Source organism: Botrytis sinoallii, assembly GCF_014898435.1.
Source record: "Botrytis sinoallii strain Bc 23 chromosome Unknown BSIN_009, whole genome shotgun sequence".
Taxonomy (NCBI): Eukaryota; Fungi; Ascomycota; class Leotiomycetes; order Helotiales; family Sclerotiniaceae; genus Botrytis; species Botrytis sinoallii.
This window is the reverse complement of record NW_024066036.1, coordinates 2,377,805-2,403,524: the sequence shown is the minus strand read 5'-3', so window position 1 is coordinate 2,403,524 and position 25,720 is coordinate 2,377,805. Positions and strand designations below refer to the sequence as shown.

General features: G+C 42.5%; 10 protein-coding genes across 10 annotated transcripts; 6 read left to right on the top strand and 4 right to left on the bottom strand.

Annotated features, from left to right (window-relative positions):
• Positions 1 to 2,501: 2,501 nt before the first annotated feature.
• On the top strand, positions 2,502 to 4,187 carry EAF02_006205 (uncharacterized protein; the record flags this gene model as incomplete). Its single annotated transcript, XM_038902253.1, has 3 exons — positions 2,502 to 3,186; positions 3,275 to 3,712; positions 3,919 to 4,187. The coding sequence occupies 3 exons, from the start codon at positions 2,502 to 2,504 to the stop codon at positions 4,185 to 4,187; spliced, it is 1,392 nt and encodes a 463-aa protein (XP_038758470.1).
• Positions 4,188 to 4,352: 165 nt separating this feature from the next.
• Positions 4,353 to 5,129, top strand: EAF02_006204 (uncharacterized protein; the record flags this gene model as incomplete). Its single annotated transcript, XM_038902252.1, has 1 exon — positions 4,353 to 5,129. One exon carries the CDS (start codon positions 4,353 to 4,355, stop codon positions 5,127 to 5,129), a length of 777 nt encoding a protein of 258 aa, XP_038758469.1.
• A 1,769-nt stretch (positions 5,130 to 6,898) lies between these two features.
• EAF02_006203 (uncharacterized protein) lies at positions 6,899 to 8,393 on the bottom strand (the record flags this gene model as incomplete). Its single annotated transcript, XM_038902251.1, has 4 exons — positions 6,899 to 7,108; positions 7,159 to 7,302; positions 7,353 to 7,652; positions 7,857 to 8,393. The coding sequence occupies 4 exons, from the start codon at positions 8,391 to 8,393 to the stop codon at positions 6,899 to 6,901; spliced, it is 1,191 nt and encodes a 396-aa protein (XP_038758468.1).
• Positions 8,394 to 9,598: 1,205 nt separating this feature from the next.
• Positions 9,599 to 11,409, top strand: EAF02_006202 (uncharacterized protein; the record flags this gene model as incomplete). The annotated part of the gene is made up of 2 exons (XM_038902250.1): positions 9,599 to 10,822; positions 10,879 to 11,409. 2 exons carry the CDS (start codon positions 9,599 to 9,601, stop codon positions 11,407 to 11,409), a joined length of 1,755 nt encoding a protein of 584 aa, XP_038758467.1.
• A 924-nt stretch (positions 11,410 to 12,333) lies between these two features.
• EAF02_006201 (uncharacterized protein) lies at positions 12,334 to 13,555 on the bottom strand (the record flags this gene model as incomplete). Its single annotated transcript, XM_038902249.1, has 3 exons — positions 12,334 to 12,861; positions 12,919 to 13,334; positions 13,387 to 13,555. 3 exons carry the CDS (start codon positions 13,553 to 13,555, stop codon positions 12,334 to 12,336), a joined length of 1,113 nt encoding a protein of 370 aa, XP_038758466.1.
• An 862-nt stretch (positions 13,556 to 14,417) lies between these two features.
• Positions 14,418 to 16,382, top strand: EAF02_006200 (uncharacterized protein; the record flags this gene model as incomplete). Its single annotated transcript, XM_038902248.1, has 3 exons — positions 14,418 to 14,687; positions 14,756 to 15,969; positions 16,022 to 16,382. 3 exons carry the CDS (start codon positions 14,418 to 14,420, stop codon positions 16,380 to 16,382), a joined length of 1,845 nt encoding a protein of 614 aa, XP_038758465.1.
• A 555-nt stretch (positions 16,383 to 16,937) lies between these two features.
• EAF02_006199 (uncharacterized protein) lies at positions 16,938 to 18,088 on the bottom strand (the record flags this gene model as incomplete). Its single annotated transcript, XM_038902247.1, has 2 exons — positions 16,938 to 17,973; positions 18,066 to 18,088. The coding sequence occupies 2 exons, from the start codon at positions 18,086 to 18,088 to the stop codon at positions 16,938 to 16,940; spliced, it is 1,059 nt and encodes a 352-aa protein (XP_038758464.1).
• A 656-nt stretch (positions 18,089 to 18,744) lies between these two features.
• Positions 18,745 to 19,543, bottom strand: EAF02_006198 (uncharacterized protein; the record flags this gene model as incomplete). The annotated part of the gene is made up of 3 exons (XM_038902246.1): positions 18,745 to 19,115; positions 19,183 to 19,369; positions 19,457 to 19,543. The coding sequence occupies 3 exons, from the start codon at positions 19,541 to 19,543 to the stop codon at positions 18,745 to 18,747; spliced, it is 645 nt and encodes a 214-aa protein (XP_038758463.1).
• A 339-nt stretch (positions 19,544 to 19,882) lies between these two features.
• On the top strand, positions 19,883 to 20,920 carry EAF02_006197 (uncharacterized protein; the record flags this gene model as incomplete). Its single annotated transcript, XM_038902245.1, has 1 exon — positions 19,883 to 20,920. One exon carries the CDS (start codon positions 19,883 to 19,885, stop codon positions 20,918 to 20,920), a length of 1,038 nt encoding a protein of 345 aa, XP_038758462.1.
• A 1,510-nt stretch (positions 20,921 to 22,430) lies between these two features.
• On the top strand, positions 22,431 to 25,553 carry EAF02_006196 (uncharacterized protein). Its single transcript, XM_038902244.1, has 3 exons — positions 22,431 to 23,639; positions 23,693 to 24,809; positions 24,860 to 25,553. Exons 1-3 carry the CDS (start codon positions 23,457 to 23,459, stop codon positions 25,273 to 25,275), a joined length of 1,716 nt encoding a protein of 571 aa, XP_038758461.1. The 5' UTR covers positions 22,431 to 23,456; the 3' UTR covers positions 25,276 to 25,553.
• The last annotated feature ends 167 nt before the right edge of the window (positions 25,554 to 25,720 follow it).

Sequence of the window (25,720 nt, the reverse complement as noted above, 5' to 3'; positions counted from 1 at the left end):
TTTCGCACTGTTCGGAATTTGGTTGACGACATCAGATAATGCTCGTTTTCATTTCACCCACAATTGGAGTCCCTAGTTTGACCATCCCATCCTCTCATGATTTCCTATTACGATCAATCTCATTAATATCGACATGGGAATTTCAAAATGTGATGGGGAAATGCACTTCCATGCATTTTCTAGGGACATTCAGGTCAGATATCAGCCCCCGTGGCTGATTCTAGATCTTCTGTTGCTTCGATCTCTTCCACCGCTCCTTTCTTTTCCACTTTGATCGCAAACTTCTCTCTCTTCAAATAGTTCCAGATGAATCGATCTCGATGATGAAGATAAGTTCCGCTTCATCCCCGTATATTCAGCCCCGATTTATTTTCACATTCTATCTCATCCCTTAAACATGTCCAAATCCCATCCAGCTAGTCGGCTAAGAGCGGAATACCTACCCACCGGTGTAAAGGTCGTGTTCCGTAACACAAAGATGGGATGTCAATGGCTACCGGCATATCAACCATGTACTTTGATCTTTTTTCATCCCTTTTTTGCTTTTCGTGTTACGCTCTGTCAGAGTTATCAGGGTGATACAATGTCACATGATGATTGATGTTTCCAAGTATCGATTTTTTGTGTGTGACATTGTTTCTATATTTGCTTCCGCTGTGTTACGGTTAATCCTGTTCTTTTTGGCTTGGAATCCTTTTCGTTCGTCTGGATAAATATCATATGCTTCAATGCCCAGACATAAACCCCTATCATATACATATTGTCTATCCTGCCAATTGATTTCTTCCTCTCTTTCCTTTTCCTCAAATCTTTGCTTCTAAACTCGGGCTCAAGTCACAAGTCACAAATCACAAATCCAGGGGCCCGAGAAATAGAAATAAATGAGGCGAACTCATAAAGCCACATCGGCGCCCTGCATGTGATCCATCGGAACCTGCGGATAAGATATAAGAAAGAAGTATGTATATGTTTCACATGACGGAAAACGGAAGCGGGTGCTCGAAACCCGGTTGCTTGGTAAATAGTGACGTGACGACTTTGGGGGTTGAGGTGTTTCATTGATACATCTTTTTAAGATCTATGAGGCGTAGGTAGGGTGGGGCTTTGGGAGACACAGCCTGAGACTTGAGAAAGTCTGAGGTGGGGGTTTGATGATGACTGCCTATTTATGGTGCTACATTATTCTGATCTGGTACCTAGGTGTATATGTGCTTTTGTAGCTTGGAGGTTGTAGATGGGGGATTGGAGACGGGGACTGGAGAGTGGAGACTAGATGCGATCTGTTGAGAGAGGGAAGTGGTATATGTAGGTACAAAGTGATTGCAACTGTAACCAATTGGTTTATCAATATGAAAATACGGAAATCTAGATGGAAAAAATAGGAGAGAGAAACCTTTTCTCGATAGACCGTTAACGTGCAGGAGGAAATGGTTAGTACATACTCTGGAAATTGTAGTTGGAGTAAGCTGATTGAAAGATTACACGTATGCATTTTGTGAATTCTAGAAACAAAAAGAATCTAGACGTTGAGTGGAATGGGGGGAGGGGGTTTAGGGAATTGGGAAAGTGCTTATGAAGATGAATAGAGTTGAGGATGATGAGGGTGGAGTTTTCCCAAGGGAGGGAGGGGGGGGGAGAGACAGACAGATTCGGAGAGATTGGGATTGAGATTGTTGAATTGCACGTATGGTGTGGATTTTTTAATTGGTGCAAAGGGGAAACTACCGAGTAGTGTTGTGCATTAGGTAGGTGGGTATTTGGGTCTTTGGAGATATCTTCAAAGTTCAAAGAGCATGTTGTGCATGGCATGTTTGGACTCGGGATTGGGGGGTTGAGGGCTCTGGTTGGAATTGGAAGTGTTTGAGGGGGAAGTGCTATGCGTACGTAGATACTAGGTGTGTATGGATGAGGCTTCAAATCAGGTAGGTGTGGACTCTGCATCGGGGTATCGTTGTTGATGATGGGTGATGCGATGGAGCTTTGAGTGTGTCTCGATTCTCTTGTAGGGATTTAGGATGGCGAGCTGGGTTGGGAGGGTAGGGTATGAAGAGTTGAATGTGTATTTGTGGGTGGGTGGGTGGTTGGGTAGGTGGGATTCTCTATTCTCTGGTTCTTATTTCAGCTCTGAAGATCGGGATTGGAGTGTGATTGGTTGGTTTTGCATGAGTATGCAGCTTGAGTGTGTGTTTCTTAGAAATTGAGGCTTTGGGATTGTGGTTACGAGTAGGAAAGAAAGAGCTGGTTATCTCTATACTCCACATGCTGCAGTTCTCTGGTAGATATCATAGGGATTGAGATGCCCTGCAGAATTGCAATCACGAGTACGAGGAGATATGGCTGGTCACATGAATTGTAACGTGACTGCTTAAATAGGTAGGTACTAGATAGGTACGTAAGCATGCATGCGAGATATCGATGGATCTTGAGAACCGCTGTTACCCCACCTTTCAGCCTACCTACTTACTTACTTTGTTGCGTTCATAATATATCTTTTGTGAATTATGTCTTCGGCGGAAAAGAGATCAGGAGTTGATGGTGAAGATGGTGGGATTGCGGATTTGAGAGGATTCGGGTTGGAGCTGGGAGCGATGGAGTCTGATGCAATGGGAAGATTGCCGTCGGATGCTGCTGGGACGGATGATGTAGAAGTGGGTGGTGTTTATGAAGCTCAAGAGCGAGGAAATGATGAAGTTCTTGTGGAGGTTGACGACGCCGATACAAATGGAGATCCGAAGATTGATAACGGTTCAAACGATGACCCCTCGACAAAGAATTCGGGCCACAATCCTGGCCAGGATTTTAGTATCAGAAGTGATATTGATGAGGGGAGAGAAGAGGCATCTCGTGGGACCGAGGGACACGAAAATACTGAAACAGATGTTTTGGATGACTACAATTTCTATAACGAAAGCGATTTCGATGTGGATAAACATCATGATGAGGCTCCCTTAGTGGAACATGAAGAGAGTGAAGAAGAAGAAAGCTCGGGAGATTGCCGTTCAGATTCTTCAGGAATTGCTTTAAAAAGAAATGACTCTGTTGTCGTACGATGGCCGATCAAAAAATTTGAAGGGGCCAAAGATAGCATGGAGAGTGAGAACGAAATGAACACGATCACGACCGAGGTTTTGAATCCCGACTTGTGCAAATTCTGTAGGGTGTTCTTTGATACTTGGTCCTCTGTCTGTGAGTTTTATTTGGAGAAAGTTAGGTTTCGTGCCCGAATTTTTTGCGCATTATGATACGATGTCTGACTTAAGAGCATCCGCATCAGGTGGCTGTCATCTGTGTGCTCTTTTTCTGAGTATATTATCCTTTGGATTGAGAAATTACGATTTCAGTGCTCATGAGGCCGGCGACAACTTGCCGCTTGATCAACTTAAACCTGGAGAAGATATAGTGCTCTTTACAGATAATGAATACGATTGGACTATATTATCCACTTTCCGAACAATCAAGGATGATCAACGGGAAATAATTACTCGGACAAAAATCATACTAGACCATGCTTCGGATTCTTGCTATATTGATGGAAAAAATGGTCAGAATAGCTGTGAAGAGCTTCGATTAGGTACTACTGAAGAATCTACGGGTATTGTGCGGGCATGGATTCGAGAATGCCACTTAAATCACAGTGCTTGTAAGCAACAAGAAGACATTTTTGTTTCACCTACACGACTGATCAAAATTGATTCTCAAGAAATACGTCTGTGTATGTCTTCCAACGAGAATTGCTCAGAATATGCAACTCTAAGCCATTGCTGGGGAAAGACTGAAGTGTTACGGCTCCAAAAGGATAACCTCCAAGATTTTTTGATAAAAATTCCTTATGATAAGTTATGCAAAACTTTCCGCGATGCAATTGATATTGCGAGAGTCTTAGGTTCTCATGGCTATGGATTGACTCGTTATGTATAGTACAGGGCGATCCTGAGGATTGGAGTAAAGAGGCTTCTCGAATGGCTACCGTTTATGGACTTTCAAGCTTGAATATTGCTGCCACAGCCGCCCCAGATGGTACCATTGGTTGCTTGTTTGACCGCGACTTGAGATACACGGAAAAACATAAGGTCGAAGTGAAAATGGACCGTCAAAAACAGGTCTACAGCATTGCAGATAGCGCTTTGTATACCAACAATATCGCCAATGCGGCCTTGACAAAACGCGCTTGGGCTTTCCAGGAGTGAATATTAGCCCCGCGGACCTTACATTTTACTGAATCTCAACTCTTTTGGGAATGTAGAACTAATCAGGCTTGTGAAATCTTTCCCGATATACTACCGGAAGCTTTTCATAACGACTATTTATATCTACCTAAACAAGAGCTCCTGTCCTGGAGCAAGATTGTCGAAATGTACACTGATTGTTCGTTAACAAACGAGAGTGATCGTTTAATTGCGATAGGTGGTGTGGCAAGACAACACCAAAAGAAAAATGGTGATAAGTACTCTGCAGGACTGTGGCAATCTTGGATTAGAGAGCAGATGTGCTGGTTCACCTACGGTGAGCATAGGCAACATCCGAGAGAAAACACTGGGCGAGCCCCTTCCTGGTCATGGGCTGCAGTGAACCATTCAGTCTATTTTCCTGAGGATACAAAAGTTTTTCATGAAGCGTATACCGACGTCACCAAAATCGACATAACTCTTGAAAATGCCGACGATCCATTTGGAGGTGTTAAGAGCGGAGTCCTGACCCTCCGCTCAAGGTTCATGATGATCTTTGAAATGGAGTCACGTCCTAACACTCCTAACAACTATCGCGGAATATCCTTTGGTAAATTCCCAATTAGCGCTTCCGATATCCGTTGGGATCATAGAGATTGTGGTTTGGAGAGCTATTCTGAATCAATTTTAATGTTACCTATTGGCGTCTCGAAAGACTCGGTAATTAAGGTGCTCTTGCTAATATTGACCAATCAAGAAAATGGGCAATATGAGCGTGTCGGTTATTTCGTTGTATACGATTGGGCTGATGATTACAAACTAATTCGTCGAGCCATGAATCTTACCCAAGATGAGCAATTCAAAGAGCTGGGTCTTGGCGATGCCCTTCCTTCAGAAAAAGACTATATTTCAACTGATGTAGATGAAGATGGGATTACGTGGTATACAATTTCTATTGTATGAAGACAAGTTGGAATTATGACAGACTGCATGCACGTGTGTGGTTCAGTGATGAAGTTTCTTGGGGTATTTTGCGGTTTTGTTTTCATCTTGATCTTCAGATTTCCTATTGCATTTGTATTGTCGTTACGCCTTTAAGATTTGGGTTGCAATGCTTTTGTTTGGGAAGTTTCATAATTCATTATTTTCTATAGCTTTTATGGTTCGATGAAGGGAAGTTTATAGTTACCGAACGTCAACATGATGAATGCAATGCAGCACGCAACAAGTCTTCGTTGTTCCTGAAGTCAACATTCGGAATCGACGATAAATCAAAGACAACACTAAATATGTGCTCATAAGTAAAGCATAGTTTAACGATTGTGATTAAAAATCTGCTCGAGACTTATGTGGATAGAAGTAGATGTGGACGAACTATGCAACGTGGAGCGTGGAATACTGTGCTACACTGTATTGATATCACTCTGGCCTTGAATCGGCTCACTTCAAGCTACTACTTGATTTTACGACCGAAAAAATTTGACACGACGACATGATGCCGCTTACCCAGTTTCATGCAATTGTGCACATTAGAGTATGGTCTTACCTGGAGTCAGATATAGGAGTACATCACTTGAAGAATAATGTATAGGTAGCGAAGTACTGCATTATATAATAGTACCTCTTATATTGTTCCAGATAGCTAGGTCTAGACATGAGTCTAGAAAGTCAATAGAAGAGAATAGGAGGTGATAAACTTCATTAATAGTATTACCTCTACTTCGAGGAGACGAACAAGGCAAGGTGATGAAGTATTATAAATAAATCTGATTGTTGAGGTCTGATTTATATGAGCCATACACGATGGTTTTGCAGTCTTTTCAACGGCCTTTAGGTGATATTGTGTATTGAGAAGAGATGAAGATTACTAATGAGATGTAGATGGTTATTTATATATTCTATATAAACCTAAGTGGAAATATGCTTATTATAGAAATATAATGAATATACTTAAAATAACAGATTGCAATTTCCGTTCATATATAAGGAATTTTGAAATCTCTCTGATAAAGAATGCTACCAAAAGAACTTACATTAATTACTTTCGATTTCTCCAAGAGCGAGAATTCCGTTGAGAATAGAGAGCAGCAAGGACTTGAAACTGTCAATGCATGTCAACCCTACCGCCATTCATAACTCTATCTATTGCAGTGCTACTTACGTAACCTGGGTTTACCAGCAACACGAAGAAGCTGTCAGTGATTTTGCCAACATGAAGAGCAAAGAAAAATGACTCAACGGAAAAGATCTACGAATCTTTGTTATTTTCCACCAGTGACAGAACTCCCGATTCAGGATTCTCTGTATCCGTGTTAATTTTCGCACCAGTGTTTTCTAATGTCAACCATTCCATTCCTGGTAGACAAAAAGACACAAACAACTTGCAACAAGCGCGACAATCATGGTATCTCTGATACCTTCATTACACGCTTTTCGCAACACTTCTAATGCGGCTGAATTGTCGACGAGTCGGTTTGGATGCGAGGCGCCGGCTGCGATGATTGACGGGCGTGGTATACTTGATGTAAGAGGGTTGTTTGCTAGACGACTGAAGATCTTTGTGAGGATGACGGGTTGACTTATGGCGAATGCAAGGGATCTGAGAGAAATTGGTAGTTTTATTAGCGTGGTACAATACTGAATTGTTGGTATTTCTTTACCTCACGTTCCCAACTGCAAACCAAACACGGTTAAGCCATTTCCAATCGATAAGTCTTCTTCTCTGTTTATGGTCAGAATGTACTCGTAGATAGGTATATGGACGACCCGTACTTCAATGCAGCTTGTAACGCAGTAAAAGGTTGATTGCCTCCTATGCCTGCCCCAGCTCCGGTAAGAAACATGAAAGCTGTTGAGTGAGCTGTCGAGGTATTAAGATCAAACATTGTCAACAGACCTGCGGCGATGACAGTGATAATAGTTCCAACGACCATGTAAGGCATCTGTATACTTAGTTAGGATATCGAACGAACACAATGTTGCTATCACTTACATAATGTCCAAATTTAGTAACGAGGATCCCCGAAATGATGATGAAAACGATTCTGCCAGCGTCCATAGCTATCATCCGAACTCCAATATTCAATGCGGATGTACCACGTACAGCTTGGAAATATATTGGTATGTATTGTAAATACTGGTAGTTTTAGACTCTTTTCGCCAGTAGAAGAAAGGTGGGCTACTCACAACAGCCATTTGGAGACCAAACAGAATCAGATAAATGGTACCAAATAAAACAGTTTGCTGTTTCAAGATTCCTCGAGGAATGAGGGAATTTTCGCCCGTGAACTTTTGAGTATATGCAAAAAGACCCAGTAAAAGACCAAAGCCGATGAAGAGACCGATGACTTCTGATGAGCGCCATGGCTTTGTTTGTCCGCCCCATTGCAAAGCCAAATATAAACATACAAAGGCACTGAGAAAAATGATGGTTCCGGCCCAGTCCATGCGCTGTGATTTTTGAAGGAGAGGATCTGATGTCGTTGGCTTGTTTTGGTAATCTTGGTTTCACGAATAGCATCACCATTGCCAATGCAACACCGCCTATAGGTAAGTTTCTATAACAGTCAGGATATGGAAAAATTAGATTTCACGGAGCAGATAATATTAAGCTTACATCCAAAAGCACCATCGCCATGTCAATTTATCTGTAAATATCCCGTCAAAGATAGGAGCAGTGCAGGCACTGACTCCCTGTACGCTAAGGACGTGCCCATAATATAGAGGGATCTTTCTCTTAGGAACAGATAGTCGAACTATTGCTAGTGTTCCCTGAAGCAATCCAGCAGCACCACATCCAGCTATAACCCTACCGATGATAAAAGCTGCAGAAGTAGGTGCAGCAGCACACAGACAAGACCCAACCTCAAAAATAATAATCGATATCAAGAAGACATATCTGACATTGAAAGATTTGTAGAAAGCACCTATGATAGGTTGAAGAGCAGTATGTGGAAGCATATAGCCAGAACCATACCAGGCAAGGTCATCGATCGTGTGGAATGAAGTTGTGATTCCAGGAGTTGCTACGCCAATGACACTACTGTCGACGCCCGTGAGGAACATTCCTAGGGCTAGAGATATTGTTACGAGCGTAAGCCTCCACCCAGTGAGATATCGATCCGAGGAATCTTCGACATCCTCAAGTAATTCTTTAGGTTGGCCGTTCTCTGGAAATATTTCTTTTTCGACCAGAGTTCTAGAGCGCTTGTCTTTTTCCTCATCCATTGTGAGATTTTGGCTGCTTCGAGAAAACGATTTCTGGGCATGAAATTTATTTTTGGAGGAAGAAGATTATAAAACTTGTGATTTGAAAATGGCCAAAGAAATTCATCATATGCACAAACGGGCAATTGCCCCTATTCGAAGAAGAAATTGATGTAACACAAAGAAAATAATAGTTGCAGTCTGCAAGGAAGATGGTATGATTACTCCCTCGAACTCTCCAACTGTTGGTCATCATGCGTAGCTCAACAAATTCGGCTCACTCACCTAATATGTAGTAGCAAACTCGGGATTCTCGTCCCGAGAAGATGCTTTGCGACACAGTCAAATTCTCCAACGTTTCACTGCAATTTTGATGTCCCAACTAACGGCACGTAGTCATTGTGGCCTGAAATCAATACTATATCTTTACTACAACCAATCTTCCACTTCCTAAGTGAAGGGTCTGTCTCGACGAGTGGTCATTCCTTGGACAGCTCGACATCAAAGTATACCACACTAGTGATGTTTATATGACGATTAGCGAAGAACAGATTAGCTGGGTGTTTTGAGAGGAATAAGAGTGGAAATGGCTAGAGAACAGCAATGGAGGACAAAGGGGTAAGAGACTATAGTAGGATACTATCATGTCCCTAAATAAGAGGAAATCAAAACAGATACTCAATGGCACACGTCTGCGAAAATTTCAGGTTCCTTCAACCCTCAAAGCCAAAAGTTGATGTTCTCACAATATCATTTGACAATATCCAGTTCATACCATTTGATGTTTGTCAAGCTATGTTCATCAAGATGAGAAAAGAGCCTCGCTACTGATCAGATCTGCCAAGATGGTACAAGCAAAAATGGATATCATATGTACGTACTTTCTCCCACTGTTGTTTGTATCGGCTCCACACAGTGACTGTACCGCAGAAAGTGGGCCAATGACAGCAGGCATGAGAACCTCAAATTCATGTGATTATTTCCAATTCCTCAACTTTCATTCGCTTTAGGAATTCACTGTGATGACAGAATGGACCGGATACTGTTCAAAGGAATTATGCTTGGCGCTGTGTCTTAGTGGTAGAGGGGGGTTTGTTTGCCGAGTCACTTCGCTTCGACAAGCTTATAAACCTTTGCTTCTTCGACTGTCTTCATCAAAATTCTTCTATCAAATGGAAATGGCGTTTCATCCGTTTCTGTCTCTAGGAATCTCAAGTAGCTACACCATGTTGCTGCTTATCATAGTTGTTACGTTTCTCGCTCTCCCACTCGGATTCATTATTTGGTCGGCTCAAACCTTAGCCACCAACCGTGCCAAAGCCCGCGCAATAGGTCTGCCCTACTTCATTCGCTATATATCGCCCATGGACCCCATCTGGCTTCTCTATGGTAGTTCCATTGTGCGACTCTGTCAACGACTTGGAATTGCATCCGAGAACTTCACGCGCATCTATTCTCACGGCTGGGAAGCCAATGAGCGAGCCCAAATCTTTGTTGATTACGGCGATGCATTTCTGGTTGTTCATCCGGCGGGTATACAACTCTGTGTTGCGGATGCTAAAATCATCTACGAGGTTCTGACGAGGAAATCGGAGTTCAGGAGGAATATGGAGGAGATGGCTGTTTTGGATGTTTATGGACGGAATTTGTCGACGGCGGATGATGCAGAGTGGCAAGCTCATCGGAAGATGACGACGGTGACTTTTACGGAAAAGAATAATGAACTAGTTTGGGAACAGTCATTAGCTCAGGCGAAAGGAATGTTGGAGTACTGGACTGAACAGGCGAAACAACCGGTTCGATCGACACATTTGGATACCAAGAACTTTACGCTCAATGTTCTTGCAGCTGCAATGTTTAACGAAGTGTACCCATTTGAAGGTCATGAGGTTGAGAAGCTAGATTCTCATAAGAATAATAAGTCATATCAGTATCGAGAATCTCTATCCACGATTCTATCATCCATCATCCAAATTTTCATTTTCGGAGAAGAAGGTCTAAAAGCCTGGTGGACACCTCATTCATCCAAAAATGTAGCCAGAGCGATGGATGACTTCCGCTCCTATATTTTTAGTTTGATGGATAAAGAGAAAGAGCATCTTGCACGTGGAGAAACTGTGAACAAGCACCTAGTAGCGCGTCTAGTGAAAGCTCGCGAGGAGGGTGAAGAACTGGATGCAGATGATACGATCACGGACAAAACTTGGGACAAAGGAAGAAAGATGACACTTACGAAAAAGGAGATCTTAAGTAATCTTTTCGTCTATGCTTTTGCTGGTAATGATACAACAGCTATTGCGCTCACCAGCTTACTTATTCATCTTGCTGCAAATCCCGATACCCAAGATTGGATTTCTGAGGAGATAAACTATTATCTACCCACAGATGTGAATATGGAGTCCTGGAAATATGAAATATACTTTCAGTTAAAGCGCTGTAGAGCTGTTATTGTAAGTCCCCTTAACTTCTGGCTTCCTGAAGAATAAAGTATACTCACAAACAGCAGTTCGAAACCCTCCGTATTTGTCACCCCATATCTCAACTTGTAAAAACTACTGGTCCACACGAACAAACTCTCGAAGTTAATGGTCAAAAATACGTCCTCCCGCCGCATACTACTGTCCACTGTTCTATACCCGCTCTTCATGCGCATCCAAAATACTGGGGTTCCGATCCTCTTGCCTGGAACCCCAGCCGGTTTATCAGCATGTCGTCTACCTCCACTTCCACTGAAAAACATAGCACGCAAGATTTTGACAAGGAAAAGGTTGAAGGGGATACCTCAAATCATTTCATGCCTTTTGCATGGGGTCAACGAGTGTGTCCTGGTAAGAAATTTGCGCAGGTAGAACTTGTTGCTGTATTAGCTGCATTGTTCAAAGACTGGAGAGTCGAGGTTGTCCCGAGGGATGGAGAGACTGATGAGCAGGCAAGAGAGAGGGCATGGAACAGTAGTCTGGTGGTTGATCATGAGAGACATATGTTGCATGAAATGCTTGACCCGGAGAGTGTGGGATTGAGATGGGTTAGGAAATAACAAGGACACTAGTCTAGCTTATTCTTGAGGTTTCAATGGGAAGATGGCTGGGTTTACAGGATGATTATTGCTCGACGTATTTATATTGGGATGCTGGATAAGGATGCTATTTTGAGGATGTGTGAAACTCAGGCGTTACCTTTGGACCAGCTGGCTCCGGATTTGGCATTAACAATGAGATATCAAATGGCGAACTAATTGGGCTTGACGTAATTTACCATTCAAGTTCTCTCTGAATGCTTGATGGGCGCGTTATGGATGTATATCATGGACATGACAAAATTGAATTGCTGTAAAATAACTTGGATTCATTGCTGCTACCTACGCTACCTCTAGAACTCCCTCCTCTTCCATCCAATCTCCTCCCGCAGTCGCCTCTCCAACTCCAATCACCGCCCTAACAGTTCATCCTTCCTCTTCACAGAATGTAGACACAAAGCGAACCTGAAAAGTCCATCGCGCATAGACAATAATCAGGATTTTGAAGCGTTCTTTTCTCTGAGCTATCCATTTCAGTACTTGGGTCTTGTGAAAAAAAGTCCCTACTACAATCCTACCCGAACAAATCCAAGTAAATTTAGATAGGCCCAGGTAGGGCTGACAACGGATGCTGTGGTTATATGTAAAGAGAAAAGAAAAGAAGTTGAGATGAGGTGAAGGATTTTATGGTAGATTAGAGGTCTGTGCGTTTTGATCGTGATTAGGTAACTTAGTCATTGATGCCTGAGAATTAAGGGTGAGATTCTGGGATGGAAGCGACGAGGATTCAAAGGGGCAATTGGATGGACTCATAGATTAGATTAGACGAAAGAAAGCTAAAGTCACAGATTGTGAGAGGTTATTTGACAACAATAGCTTATGTTGTATTCATCATTAGTAATATCCGTATTCCAAATCATAATTCATGTACCATTCTTTCAACGCTCACAATGCCCCAATAACCCAACCTCCATCTGGAATTGAATCGATACTATTAACATCCAATTCCTGTCTTCCATTCATCTTACGACGGAGAGAACTACTAGCAGGATAGACAACTTTCCTCAATCTGTTTGGTGATCCAAGAGGTTGAAAGCTCTTGAGCCCATGCCATGGATCTAATCTCATGTGATCTTCCCAGAACGTCTTTCTCGCGGCTATAAAACTATCTTGCTTAGGGATCTTGAGGGTGGCAACTGTTTGCCATGGATAATTTTCGGGATCCCAGATCTTGCCAGCATATTCCACAGGTTGGTCTTCGAGATTCTCAAGGAGTTGGACTTGAAAGAGATATTCTGCGTCATGGTTTGTGTGAAATTCTTTGAGCCATTCACTAAGAATATTATCTGGATGGGCATCTGGTTTGACCGTCTCTTCATAAAGCTTCTTTTGCGTTTCTGAAGATGGAACTAGGCAGTATTTAACAACATAGTCACCAAATCTATAAGCAGTTTGCGAATACTGTCGTGTTGACTAGATTTATGTCAGTAGTTGAGTTGTGTAGGGTGGCTAGATGGTGTAAATATATACCTCGAGATGGGTGTTCCTGACTTCATCACGAGCTTTTTGTAATGCCGTATCTTTGCGAGCTTCTAGATGCTTGTACAACTCATTCTTATCTCCTCCGTACTTAATTCTAAGATCAATAATTTCTTTTGTCGTCTTTGCATCTGCAAGGTCCAATGCAGGAGTACTATTGAATTCGATATCCTGTGTGCTCAACTCTTTCCCGTCAAATCTTTCACCATCAACATTGAAAACCTTCATTCCTAGACCTCGAGGTTGCGGAATACGATCGTCGAGAGCTGGATCACCAGGTTCGGTACTATATCGCATGGCAATTGGATATGTCTTTGGACGAGAGAACATGCTTTGCGCAAGATGTGGAGGTAAATCCCTAACAACTAGTTCACCCTTGACCAGTCCTTGAGTTCTTGCATGTGTTCCTTTTGACGATTTTAGCATTTCTGTTTCGACTCAAGGGCTGAGAAGTATTACCTCCAAAGCAATGGCGATGAGCATTAAATTGAGCTTTTTGTATGGCATTGATCTGGTCCGCAATAGCTTGTATGTCTTCCTGTTCATTGGGAGGAATGACTTCAACCCCTGAAGCATCCCATTTGATATAATTGCGGGATTTTAGCCCCTCTGATTCAATGGAGCCCATGATGTAAGAAGGTGAAGTTGAAGATTGACTATTAGGGTTATGGATAAGAAGAGATGTTGATATAAGCTTGAAGTTTCAGAGATCTTTTCAGGATACTTTAATGAGCTTTATATACAAGTAGCCATTCGCTTGAATGGCAGAATGGGCGGGGTAGATATTAATTGAATAGCCCATTCCTTTCAAGACCATATTCGTCTTGCATCAATTTGGATAGTCGTTTTCAGACTAACATTAGTCAGTGAGATAAACATCAAATCAAAGAAGATGATTGGTGACTGGCGAATAATTCTATGACTATAGAATATAGCTCTCCCATCCCCGCATTCGAGGATCTATCAGGAGTATGAGATCCATGATTTAGGTTTGTAGTAGTTGTCCTATATGCAAGTATCTCAAATCATTCCGTGGGCCTAGAGACTAATAGACTCGGATGAATGGTATTTTGGCTTGTGCCCTTGTTCTTGACATATGTACCTAGGTTTCAATGTGACACTTGCTTTTGTCTAGACAAATACCTTCTTGCAATATCATATTAGTACATTGGCTTTCATCCAACATATACACGTGAATAATAGTAGATGAACGTGGTGAATTGATGCAGATGGGTCCGACCATTCGTCAATACAAATACAGGGTTAACATAAACCCGATGGAAACATATACGAATACGGTAACTTCTTTGACCCTAAAGCGTACCATTACGCAGCTCTAAGACTTCGGGCTGAACATATACTGTGCCATAATTGGAGAACACTACCTAGCAATGTTCAAAGGTTCACAGCCTCGACAATAATTGAATTGCGATTTGTCCAAAAGAGAAAGATTTCTTGTTTATTATCAAATCCGTTCTCATTATCAGATCATGTCAGCCACAGCTCCTACGGATTCTTCTAATGTTACTTCTCCAGGTTCGTTTGCCCTTGTACATCGCCGTTATGGTGGGGAAGCTCACGCTATAAGAACAAACACTGACAAAATAATAGCGAAGAAGAAGAGCAATAAGAAGAAGAAGAATGCCAAATCGAAATCAAACGGAGAAATACCTCAAATTCAAGATCAAGTGGACGATCTCGCAGTAAACGTAGCAGCAGAAGAAGATGGGAATCCAGAGGAATCCGGGCAGTCAACTGTGGTACGAGTGACACCTGTTCACAACTCACTATATAGCAAACATAAGCGCATTCTGACAAATCTCGACAGAATACTCCAAAGGATGCCCAATTTCCATCAAGCATAGATTCTCAAACGAACGGGCGCAAAATTGACTCCGAGGGTAATGGCCATACCATTGCGCCAACACAATCTAGCGCCGGGAAAGAAGAAGGGACCTCGGAAAGTAATGGGTCAGATGAATTGGACTCGAGTGCTCGACTGGAAGCAATGACGGCGGAACGTCAGGCACTGCGCGCTGAAGTTGAACAACTACGAAAATCCCTCGAGGATATACAGGGCAAGCACACGGAAGAAGATTCAACAGCCAAAGGCCAATACTCCGAGAATCTGTCATCTGTCGAAGAAAAATACAAAAATGAGATCACCGCACTCAAGAGCCAACATGAGGAGGAAATTTCTACAGTCCGAGCAGAATTGGAGGAGACTGAATCTTCAAGAGAGAACTGGGAATCTCAATATCATACTTTACTCACACGCGTTAATACGATCAAAACTACCCTGGGGGAACGATTGAAGGCAGATAAAGAGGAATTGGCGGAGGCCAATGAGAAAATCGAAGACTTAGAATCACAAGTGGAATCATTTCAAAGTACTATCCAAGGATTGGAGGACGAGGTATCCAAATTACGGAATGAACTGAACGAATTGTCCAAAGAACTTTCGACCATACGGAATCGTAATAATTTATCACAACAGAATTGGGTCCATGAAAGGGAAGATTTGCTCCAACAAGCTAAACATCTCAAAGAGGAAGCCGATGCTGCAAAAGAAGCCATGGGAGATTGGGAAGTTTTGGCTATGGAAGAGAGATCTATACGAGAGAACCTGGAGAGTAGAGTTTCTGATATGGAGGAACAATTCTCTGCTCAAAAAGAAGCATACGAAACCACGGTCGCCGAACGTGATAGCCATTCTCAAGCGGTCGATGGATTACAACGAGCTTTACAGGAAATTCAAGAGACTCGAAGACGAGAACTTCGGGAGATGGTCGAAAGTTATGATGAGCAACTTCAATCCTTGAAAAAGGTCGTTCAGGAGTCGGATTCTAGATGCGTGGAGGCTGAAACTTCGAAAGAAGCTCTACAAACAGAATTGAATCGACTTCTACCATTCGAAAAGGAAGTCAAGGAAAAGAACTTGTTGATTGGCAAACTTCGTCATGAAGCAATTGTGATTAATGATCACCTCACAAAAGCATTGAGATTTATTAAAAAGTCGAAAGTAGAGGACAATGTTGATAGGTATGTTACAACCCCATACTACGAATTGGAATTTGGAACTAACAAAATATAGACAAGTTGTCACAAACCACTTTTTACATTTCCTCTCATTGGATCGTTCGGATCCGAAGAAATTTCAAGTACTACAAGTCATTGCTTCATTGTTGAACTGGACAGATGAACAAAAAGAGCAAGCCGGTTTAGCAAGGCCAGGTGCTTCGAGTAATAGTTTACGCTTACCGATGTCACCCTTTCACCGAACACCAAGCACACCATCCTTATCCACAGAATTCTTTACCGAGCCCTCGAACTCTCAAAAGGAATCTCTATCAGAACTCTGGACAGGATTTCTAGAAAAGAGCGCCGAGGAAGGAAGTGTCAAAGATGGTAGAAGTGAAAGCGTCAGTAGCTCAGCTACTCTCGCAACAAAATAGGATATTGGGAAGGAAGGGGCTTCGTCATTTGTCAAATAGATTGAGGTGTATATTAGCTACATTGCGAGGGCGTTTCACTGGGTGTGATACTGGGTGTTGTTATGGTTTTCACGCCGTCTGTTTATTGTGCTACGAGGATCTTTTTTCATGGCGTTGCTCGTGGAATCTTTATCCCATTTCGTTTTGGCAAGTAGCATATCATATAGGGTCTTGGTGGGCTTGTTAGCACCAAAATATCTTGTGTTCAGGAGAAATTTTAATATTGGGTTTCTTGATTATGTCGCTCGTTTCTGAGGTTTATGTCTTGTTTTAGTGATGTGTAATTTGTAGTGCGATGATAATTCCTTTCATCAAGGGGTTGGGATTACAAAAAGGGGACAGTTGGTGGAGTCTGAAAATAGACGAGCTTTTGTAGGCTTGTCATAACGTATGCTCATTTCATCTATGTTAGCTTCTCTGCACTGAATAAATTTTCTACGAAACCGACAAGTAATGATAAAATTCCATAATACACAAATATTGAGGATAAATCGATGTATGCAAAACACTAGAAAATTACATAACCACCTTCCCTACACCCCCAAGAACAGCCTCCGCAAAGGCATCTGCATCCCTCTGTACCGCAACCAGATCAACTCTACCCTCCAATGCATTTCGAACACCATCGACTACCTCCCTGGTCTCTAATACCTCTGACATAACATTTGCTTCTCTCACCCAGTATTCGTTTACTTTTCCTCTCAAATCTTTATCCCTCACCGTCGTGTTACGCATTAATGCTACCCCGTTTAATTTTCCTCTCGCCTGGTCTATAATTCTAGTCGTAGCTTCTATTTTCTCCGCCGTTGTAGGGGGAGTGAGGAATGCTCGGTTTGTAGAAGATAGGTAAAGAAGCCAACCGACGAGCCCATCTAATGCTGCCAATGCTATATTGCGGTAAAGTTGCATGTTCCAATAAAAGTGATCGATCTCCTCAAGTCTCAGCGCAGTGGCATTATTCGTATGTTTGTATTGTGTGACGAAATAGATATCGAGGACCGCAATTGCGCCAGCTAGAGTGGTAGCTTTTCCGCGCCACATATTTGCTTCTTTTCCAATAAAGAGAGTACTGGTTGCGAGAGCCAGAACGCAGAGATTGAAAAGATGTGGTATGACGATGCTCACGAGGGAATAGAGTAAGTAGGATGGAGGATCCTCGGGGTTGCAGAAGAGACAGTTTATCATGGTATCTGGACCGTATTTCAGATACAAGAGACGTGACTCTTTGCTCGTAAATGCATTTTTGAGGATTTCGTCGGTGGGAGTTAGACCAGTGGGACGTAGGGTATGAAGACGGGTAAAGAGGACATCGGTTGGAATTTGTAGACGAGACTGGGTGAGTGTGAAGAGCGAGGGAGTGGTGAAAGTAGGGAAGGTTTTGACGAGGAAAGCGAGAGAGGTTATGAAGAGGATCGTGAGAGCGCGAGATACATTTGGAGGAACAGGTTGAACTGTGAGACCATGGGCTTGAGGAGCTGCGCGTTGCGATCGATAGTAACCGATTGCTTTGGGTAGAATCAGTGGCCCGAAGAATATTACAATGGACTTGATACTGTGGATGAGTTAGTTTGTGGATCTGGGAGCCTGCGAATTGTAGGTCCAAAAGAGTATAACTGGGAGACAAGAAGCGAGAAGAGTACGTACGTCCCAAACGATATTCCTACCATGATATATGTGCGAAGCTCAACTTGTCAAAAGTATCATAGATTTGGTGGTTTGAATCGATTCCTTATTTCTTCAGAACACGTTCGCGATAAGACAATCAAAGGCATTCTGCCATGGAACAATGATAAAGGCGGTGGCTGCATGTAGTTAGTGCTTCTTTAGCGTCTCCATTAGTGTGGGGTCTCGAAATAATTCCGCATAAATAAAATTCTTGAAATTTTCATTCTTGGAATCTTAACAACTACAAATCAGCCAAACTTAAGCACAAGTTGTCTGAAATATGAGCAACGCACTTGCGCATGAGAACATGACTCTGTTCTCTCATATGCGCTTATTATTCTCGAACTGCAATGTCTCTTCGTGGGAACGATTAGGTATAGTATAAATTGACACACATGTAGTGGCACTTTCGAAGCTTTGGCGACCTATTTCTCAATGGTCTCTCACAGTCAAAAAGTATGCCCAGATTAAGCCCCAAGTACTCTGCCAAGAGTCATCTCACTCGTGTTGCATGATCTCAGCGTTAGCTATGAGGATCTTTGCGTCTTAATTGTTGAGAGACATTCTTTCTACCATATTCTCGTGTTTCGTAAAAATGTAGAAATATTCGTACAACATCGCGTTCGTAAAGATATATACGTATCAAGAATTGTAAACCTCACAACTCTTTCTTGCCAGGCTTCTCTGCACCTTGTCCGCCAGCCTTCATAGGCTCCTCCATTTTGTTCGCCTTTGCACCAGTTTGTGTTCCCAAAACTAACGCGACCACTGCAACCAAGGCATCACTAACCAACAAAATCACAGCTGCGCATGCAAGTGTCCATGCTTGTATACTGATACTTCCCAGTGGCGCTCTAGGGAAACTCAACAACCACTCCGCGTAATAAGGGAACCATCCTTTGGGCAACCAAAACATAGCTCGCTTTGAGAACCAGAATTGTAACAACATTCGTAGACCATTCGTGCCCAACCAGCGGAGCGTAGAAATTGAGGAATCGAAGGTAGATTTGGTGGAATCGAGGGAGGATTCTGTGGGCGAGATGTTAGATTTGAGCCACGTATTGAATTCTGTAGGTTTGGGTATGTAGGGACGTACTTGATTTCTCCAACTGATCAAATAACTTGTCGTGCTGTCTGCGCAATTTCGCCCATTTGGCAAATTCGTCTTGACTGCTCGTAGCATTCATTTCATGACGAACTTTCATGAATTCTCGCTTCAATTTCTTTTGCTCGCCCGCGGACTGCGATGTTGGTGTTGGGAACATATTGTAGAGATTCCATAGCTAGGATTGGTTAGATGATTTTGTGAGAGGAAGATTGAATGGTAAAGGGACTTTGTAAGGATAGGTATTGAGAATTGGAGAGCTTACTATATTATTGATCGCATCTGCACCAAAAGTATTGACGAGGTGGATGAGTAACTGGACAAGGAAACATGTAAAGAGGAGAGACGGCATGTTTCCAAAGTTATGTAGTCGAAACCGACTGCTCCTTTCTTTGAAAACTTCCTGAAATTGTAGTTGTCGAAACTGTGTCGTGTCCGTTTGATGGTGGGCTGTTATACTCGACTCTTTGTAATTTGTACGGAAGCTTCAGAAGCTCGGACCATGTTGAGGTCATCACGAGAATGGAAACTATCTCTGGAACTACCACAGTATCTTCTCAACGACAGCGAAAAAGGCATTTCTTTCGGATGTTATAATCCCCAAGTCCATTCAACTAATAGATCGCGTTAGCAAGATGAGTATCATTTGAATGATTTTACGCATTGTACAGCCACCTCAGAGTTCGACATCATGTCACGAGCACTTGATAAAGATGCTATTGCATCTATGAATGCTAGCGATTCTCGAAAAGTCTACGACGATATCGTGAAAGTACTTGATCCTCGTTATCATTCTCTCAGACACGAGTTGATAGACTTTGAGCTTCTTGGGAAAGGCCAGTTACCGGAGGATGTCAATACGGTAGTCCTCGAGAACAGTGTTGGTATACCTAAAATCAAACTTATCCAAGCATTTGTTGTTGCACGGAAACTGTTCTTCAACTTCAAAGATCTGGGCCCCGAATATTCAAAGGAAATCCGGGATGCTACTTCGATCATTCTTCTCACAGACCCGGAACATTTAACCGCGTGCAACGCTCGAAAAAGACTTGTACAAAGTATTCGAAAGAAGACTGTATTTGAGCTGGGATTTGAAGTAAAGAGCGAGTTGCGATTCGTTGATAGTCTTTTAACGTCCCACCTCAATCGTCATACAAAGTCACCGACGCTTTGGAGCCACAGGAGATGGCTTCTTGAATTTCGTCAATCCAAGGATTTACCTCTTGATGTATCTCGGGACCTTACATCAGTTGTTATGGTGGCAGCTGAGAGGCATCCTCGGAATTACTACGCATGGTCTCACATGAGGTGGTTGATGGAATCGGTGGAAGGTGATGAAACTACCTACCTTACAATAATATATAATGTAAAGAAGTGGTGCTTGGGGCATCCAGGAGATACCTCAGGGTGGTCTTTCCTCTTATCCTGTCTATCTTCTCCTACATTTTTAACGGCGACGTCTCCGATTGACCGAAAATCCTTGATATGTGAAGAAGTTCTTGGAATGGCAATTTCATTGAAATGGAAAGAGGAATCTTTATGGGTATTTCTTAGGACTTTGGTGGCATCCGGAAACATAACAGACAAGTGTAGATTCGCATTTTTACAGACCTTGGAAGATTTCAAAGAGTCCTCGGATGATGCTAAAGGTCAACGAATAAGTCAATCTGCGCATGAATGGTATCTGGAATATGGGCAAAACATGCCGCCTCATTCCATCAAGACATAACGTTTCAAGAATTCAGTGTAAGACATCTTAATACAATGTGCCTCTTTACCAGCCGTTTGTCCACCCAAATCAAGCCCGTACGGAGATTTCTCAATGTTCGGTTAAATGTCAGACCTTCCAGTCGAGGAAAAGGATGGAAAGGTGATTGACTATTTGTGATTGTTGTTTTGTTAGAAACAACTTAACACCAAGGTACCCATATTGGAAGACGTCGAGAATTTCCCAACAATTGAGACCGTTGACATATTCATCAAAATAATCCAAAATAGGGGCCCCTGCATTGAAACATTTCTGGGGGATTCACAGCGCCCCCAAGATCCGAACGGACTGGTTTGCGCCACGGGTGCAACACGAACATGGCTTTTTGCAGTAGCGACATCTAATTCGGCTGGTTTCTGCCAACATACGAAAAAGAAATATTGATATGACAAGGAGTCAAGACAATTGGGCGGCCAAGAAAGGAACGTCTTTTTCGCTCACGGTAAGGCCCGTAGAGGCTCGAGAGAGGGTCATGATTACAATTGAAGTAGTCTCGTAGTGACTCGTGAGAGATCAGAGTCTATGTTTCAGAGTTCAGACGGTTCGTTAATTGAAAAAGGTATATCACCAATTAAAAAGTTAGAACAGTCTCGAATCTCGAGTGGCACCTCAAGTTTCCGATGGGTCTTCTCTCAGATACTTAATGTGGCGTTCAGCACAGACAGTGAAGTCGTCGTAATTTAGAAAAATCCCATTATTCAGGAAATTATGATTGGCTTAATGGAATTGACTTTTCTGTATTAGCATCCAAAAATGGCTATAGAGTTGCATTGAAATGACTAACCTAGATACCTGGTGGTGGTAGATGTGTTTTTGACTGTATTTAGCAATACGTAAACGCAAAAGGCGCCAATGCCTAGGTAGGTAGGTAGGTAGGTAGTAGGTAGGGAGGTTGGCATGTACTTTGGTAAACGGTAATCTAGAAGTTAAGAATATCAACAATCAAAACTTTGTGTAGAATGTGAATTCTTATCGCATCGACCTCCTATCCCACTAATTCGATTCATCCACATCATTCTTTCTCCAGCCGTAACATCCAAGAGTCATTGTGAGCCAGTTAGTTCTCTTTTCCCCTCATTTGAAGAGGAGTAATTGCTGATGATGACGATATCATACATACTTAGGTCTGTATATCAATAACATGGGATGATATCTGGGTGGCTCGGTGGGTTGAAGTGGATTGATTCCGCCGAGGCCTTAGACTGTCAATGCAGTTTTGAAGGCCACCGATGCGGTTGGTAACCACTCACAATAAAGTATATCCTTAGCCTCGCCGTATGTGAGTCTCTTGAGTAAGTAGATCTTTGACCCCTGATTAAAAGGAATATTAAAAAGCGACCGAAAGAGAGCAAAGGGGAGAAAAGTACATGAAAGGGTCTTGAATCAGTTAAATGCTGGAACTAATCGGAGCAGCAGAGATTAATGATCGCCAAATCCATAAACGAGCTTAACCTAATTGGGCTTTAGCCTACAGTTTCCCACCAGGAACAGACGCTAGTTATAAGAGTAGCAAAAGTAGCAAGAGCAGCAAGAGTAGCAAGAGTAGCAAGAGCGACGAAAGCTCCCTCCACATTGATTTATTTTTTGATGCAACCTTTGGATTCTGGTCTCGCAGCAGTTCCTAGCAGATTTCTAGATTTCCTAGATCCCTACTGGCACTTGGAGTAGTCAAGACTCAAGAGCAAGCAATCAAGCAGCAAATCAAGAGAGCGAATCAAGCAAGCCAAGGCCAAGCAATGCAACCTCTTCTTTCCTACTTTCACTCGTGCCATACTTCATACTTCCTTTTTAAACTCTCTCCTCCCCTCCCCTACCTCTCTCTACATCTACATCATCTCCCTCTTCCTTATCTCACCACATCCCGAATATCTTCATAATTCCGGGCTTTCCTTTTTGTGTTTCATAAGATTGGATCATATTCAACTTCTTTGGAGGGGACATCTCTTTTTCTTATCTTCAAGCTGCCATACGGATCTCATAATTGGCATTCACGACTTTCGTCTCATTTTCTTCTTCTACACTCTCGTACATATTCAAATCGTAACAAGCACAGTTGACGGCTTCACTGTCTTTGACCAGCTTGGCATTTTTAATCTTTTACATCTACTATCACACGACAATCATAATATCTAATATCAAACAAAAATCCATAGGGTCCGGTACTCCCAGTCAGGCTCATCTCAAATTCACCCATCAGTGGATGATACAATTCAAATCATTTGATCCTACCAAAGAGACAATACCTGATTCAAATTCCCCCTCGAGGACACTCTCTTTTTCTTCATCAAACATTCACGGTCTAGATCTCCAGAAATTCAGATCTACCACCTTCAATTGATTACATTTCTCGTTGGAAATTCAACTTCACAACATACCCAATTTCTCAAAGTTCTGCATTACATTCGACATTCATCACTTGAGAGCTCGACTTGTGTGCTTGGCCCTTGGCTGACTTCGAGACCCCACTTCTTGGAGATACTTTATCCTATCACCAATCATGTGGTCCTTTAACTTCGTCTTGCTCGCATTATTTGCACTCTTCCAATTTTCCACGGCATTTTACCCTTTTGTCCCAGAATGGAGGCACCAATCATACAAGTCCCTTCCAGATACATCCAAGAGGAGCGGGAAAAGTCGTGAGAACAATGCTGTTCTCAAGCTTGTCCAAAAGCTCCCATCTGTAAGTTGAAGTTATTTCGATTTGATTTGCTTTTGCTAACTCATTATTGTAAGGCCAATAAACCCAGAGATGTTCAGATTCGCGAGCTGACAGATCGACTTATTCGCAAATATAACCCTGGAATGGGACTTAAAGCTACTAAAGTCGAAGAGCGTGAATCCAATCTCGTGAAATATGACGATACATCATTATCGATTCAGACTGCGGCAACTCCTTCACAGACGAACAGCGCGGGAATCCTGCAGACCGGAACTGACTTTTCTTATTTTGCTCAGGTTGAACTAGGGAGCAAGAATGATCCTCTGTTGATGTTGCTTGATACAGGAGCTGGAACAAGTTGGGTTATGGGTCCCGATTGTACCTCTAGTGCATGCAAGACTCGTGCTTCCTTCGGTGCAGCAGACTCTGCGACTTATAAAGCGGTCAATTTGGATTTGGATATTGCGTACGGATCCGGCCATGTTACCGGAACATATGCCACCGACACGATCAATTTTGCTGGCATGAGTCTTCCTTTAACTCTAGGAATCGCCAATAAAACTAGTGATCAGTTCAACTCTTTCCCATTCTCCGGCATTCTAGGCTTATCTCAACAAACTGGTCCGGTTCCCAATTTCTTACAGACCGTTGTTAGCTCGAAGTCTCTCAAGGCCAATGTATTTGGAATGGACTTGAACCGTGCCTCGGATGGTACGAATACTGGAGAAATCAACTTCGGTGCTCCGGATACTTCACGATACAGTGGTGATTTAAGTTATACAAGTGTCGCCAAAAACGGCCCAAATCATTGGGCACTTTCTCTTGATAGCGTGGGAGTTGGCAATACTCAACTCAGTACTACTGGGAGATTGGGCTACCTCGATAGTGGAACGTCTTATATCTTTGGACAACCAACAGATGTGATAGCATTCCATGCACTTGTACCCGATGCTGTTACCACAGACAATAACACATGGACAGTACCTTGTTCCACCACTACATCTATCTCCTTTACATTCTCTGGAGTTACATATAATGTTTCGTCTGTAGATTGGGTAGGGCCTTCAGTGGATGGGGTCTGTACAAGTAATGTCTATGCTGTGGCTGTGGTTGACACAAACTCGTGGTTGATTGGCGATACTTTCTTCAAGAACGTGTATGCCTTGTTTGATGTTGATCAAGATCGTGTTGGTAAGTTTATTCTATGCTTCAATTTCTGATACACGTACTAACAATTGTAGGTTTGGCGCAGAAGAAAGCTGTTACATCCTCGGCAACATCAACATCTTCTTCTGGTGGGCTTACCTCTACTCTTACTCCTTCCCCTACTACACAAGTCCCCGTATATAGCACTAGCACTTCCATTGTCGATCCTACCAGCGTCCTTGTTCCTGGCTCTGGATCCACAGTAACCACTTCTGCTTCTGAATCTCTATCTAACACACACTCCGTAGTTTCTGCTGTTCAAACAGGAAGCTTAAATCCTTTACTCCCGGAAGAATCAGCCTCAGCTAGCGCTCAGTCTCCTGGAACAACCGTGTCGGCGTCATCATCTGTGACTGCTACTGCCACCCAAACTTCGAGTGGAAACCAGGTTAATAGTTACTTTTCTTCGATGACTGCTTTTGTCGTCATTGCAACAACTCTTCTTTTTTAGTTAAAAAATGATACCCAGGTCTTTCTAAAATATGAAGAGATCAATCCGGAGCACTTGATTTTACATTTTCTGTGAGAAATTGGACAGTATAGTACGGCATAGCATAGCATAGCACATGGAGCATGGGTCTGCAATTATGGTACGACAATGACTGAATCGAATAAGTCAATTTTACATAGAGGGACTTCAAAATAAATAAGATTTCTTCCGAGTATGCTGATTATGATGAAATCTGCATGATTTATTCGCAAGTGAAGTGTGTACTCTGGTACCTAGGTATGTTTTGTATGTATCTTTTCTCTCTCAATATTCTTGTCAAGAGGCGAGTATGTTATATCCTAAGTGGAAATATCTGGCTTCCACGGGAAGATGCTAATTGAAAGTTGATGAATGTGAAAGAACTGGAGGGTTGGCCAGTGTGGTCTAAAGATTACAGTCTGATAAT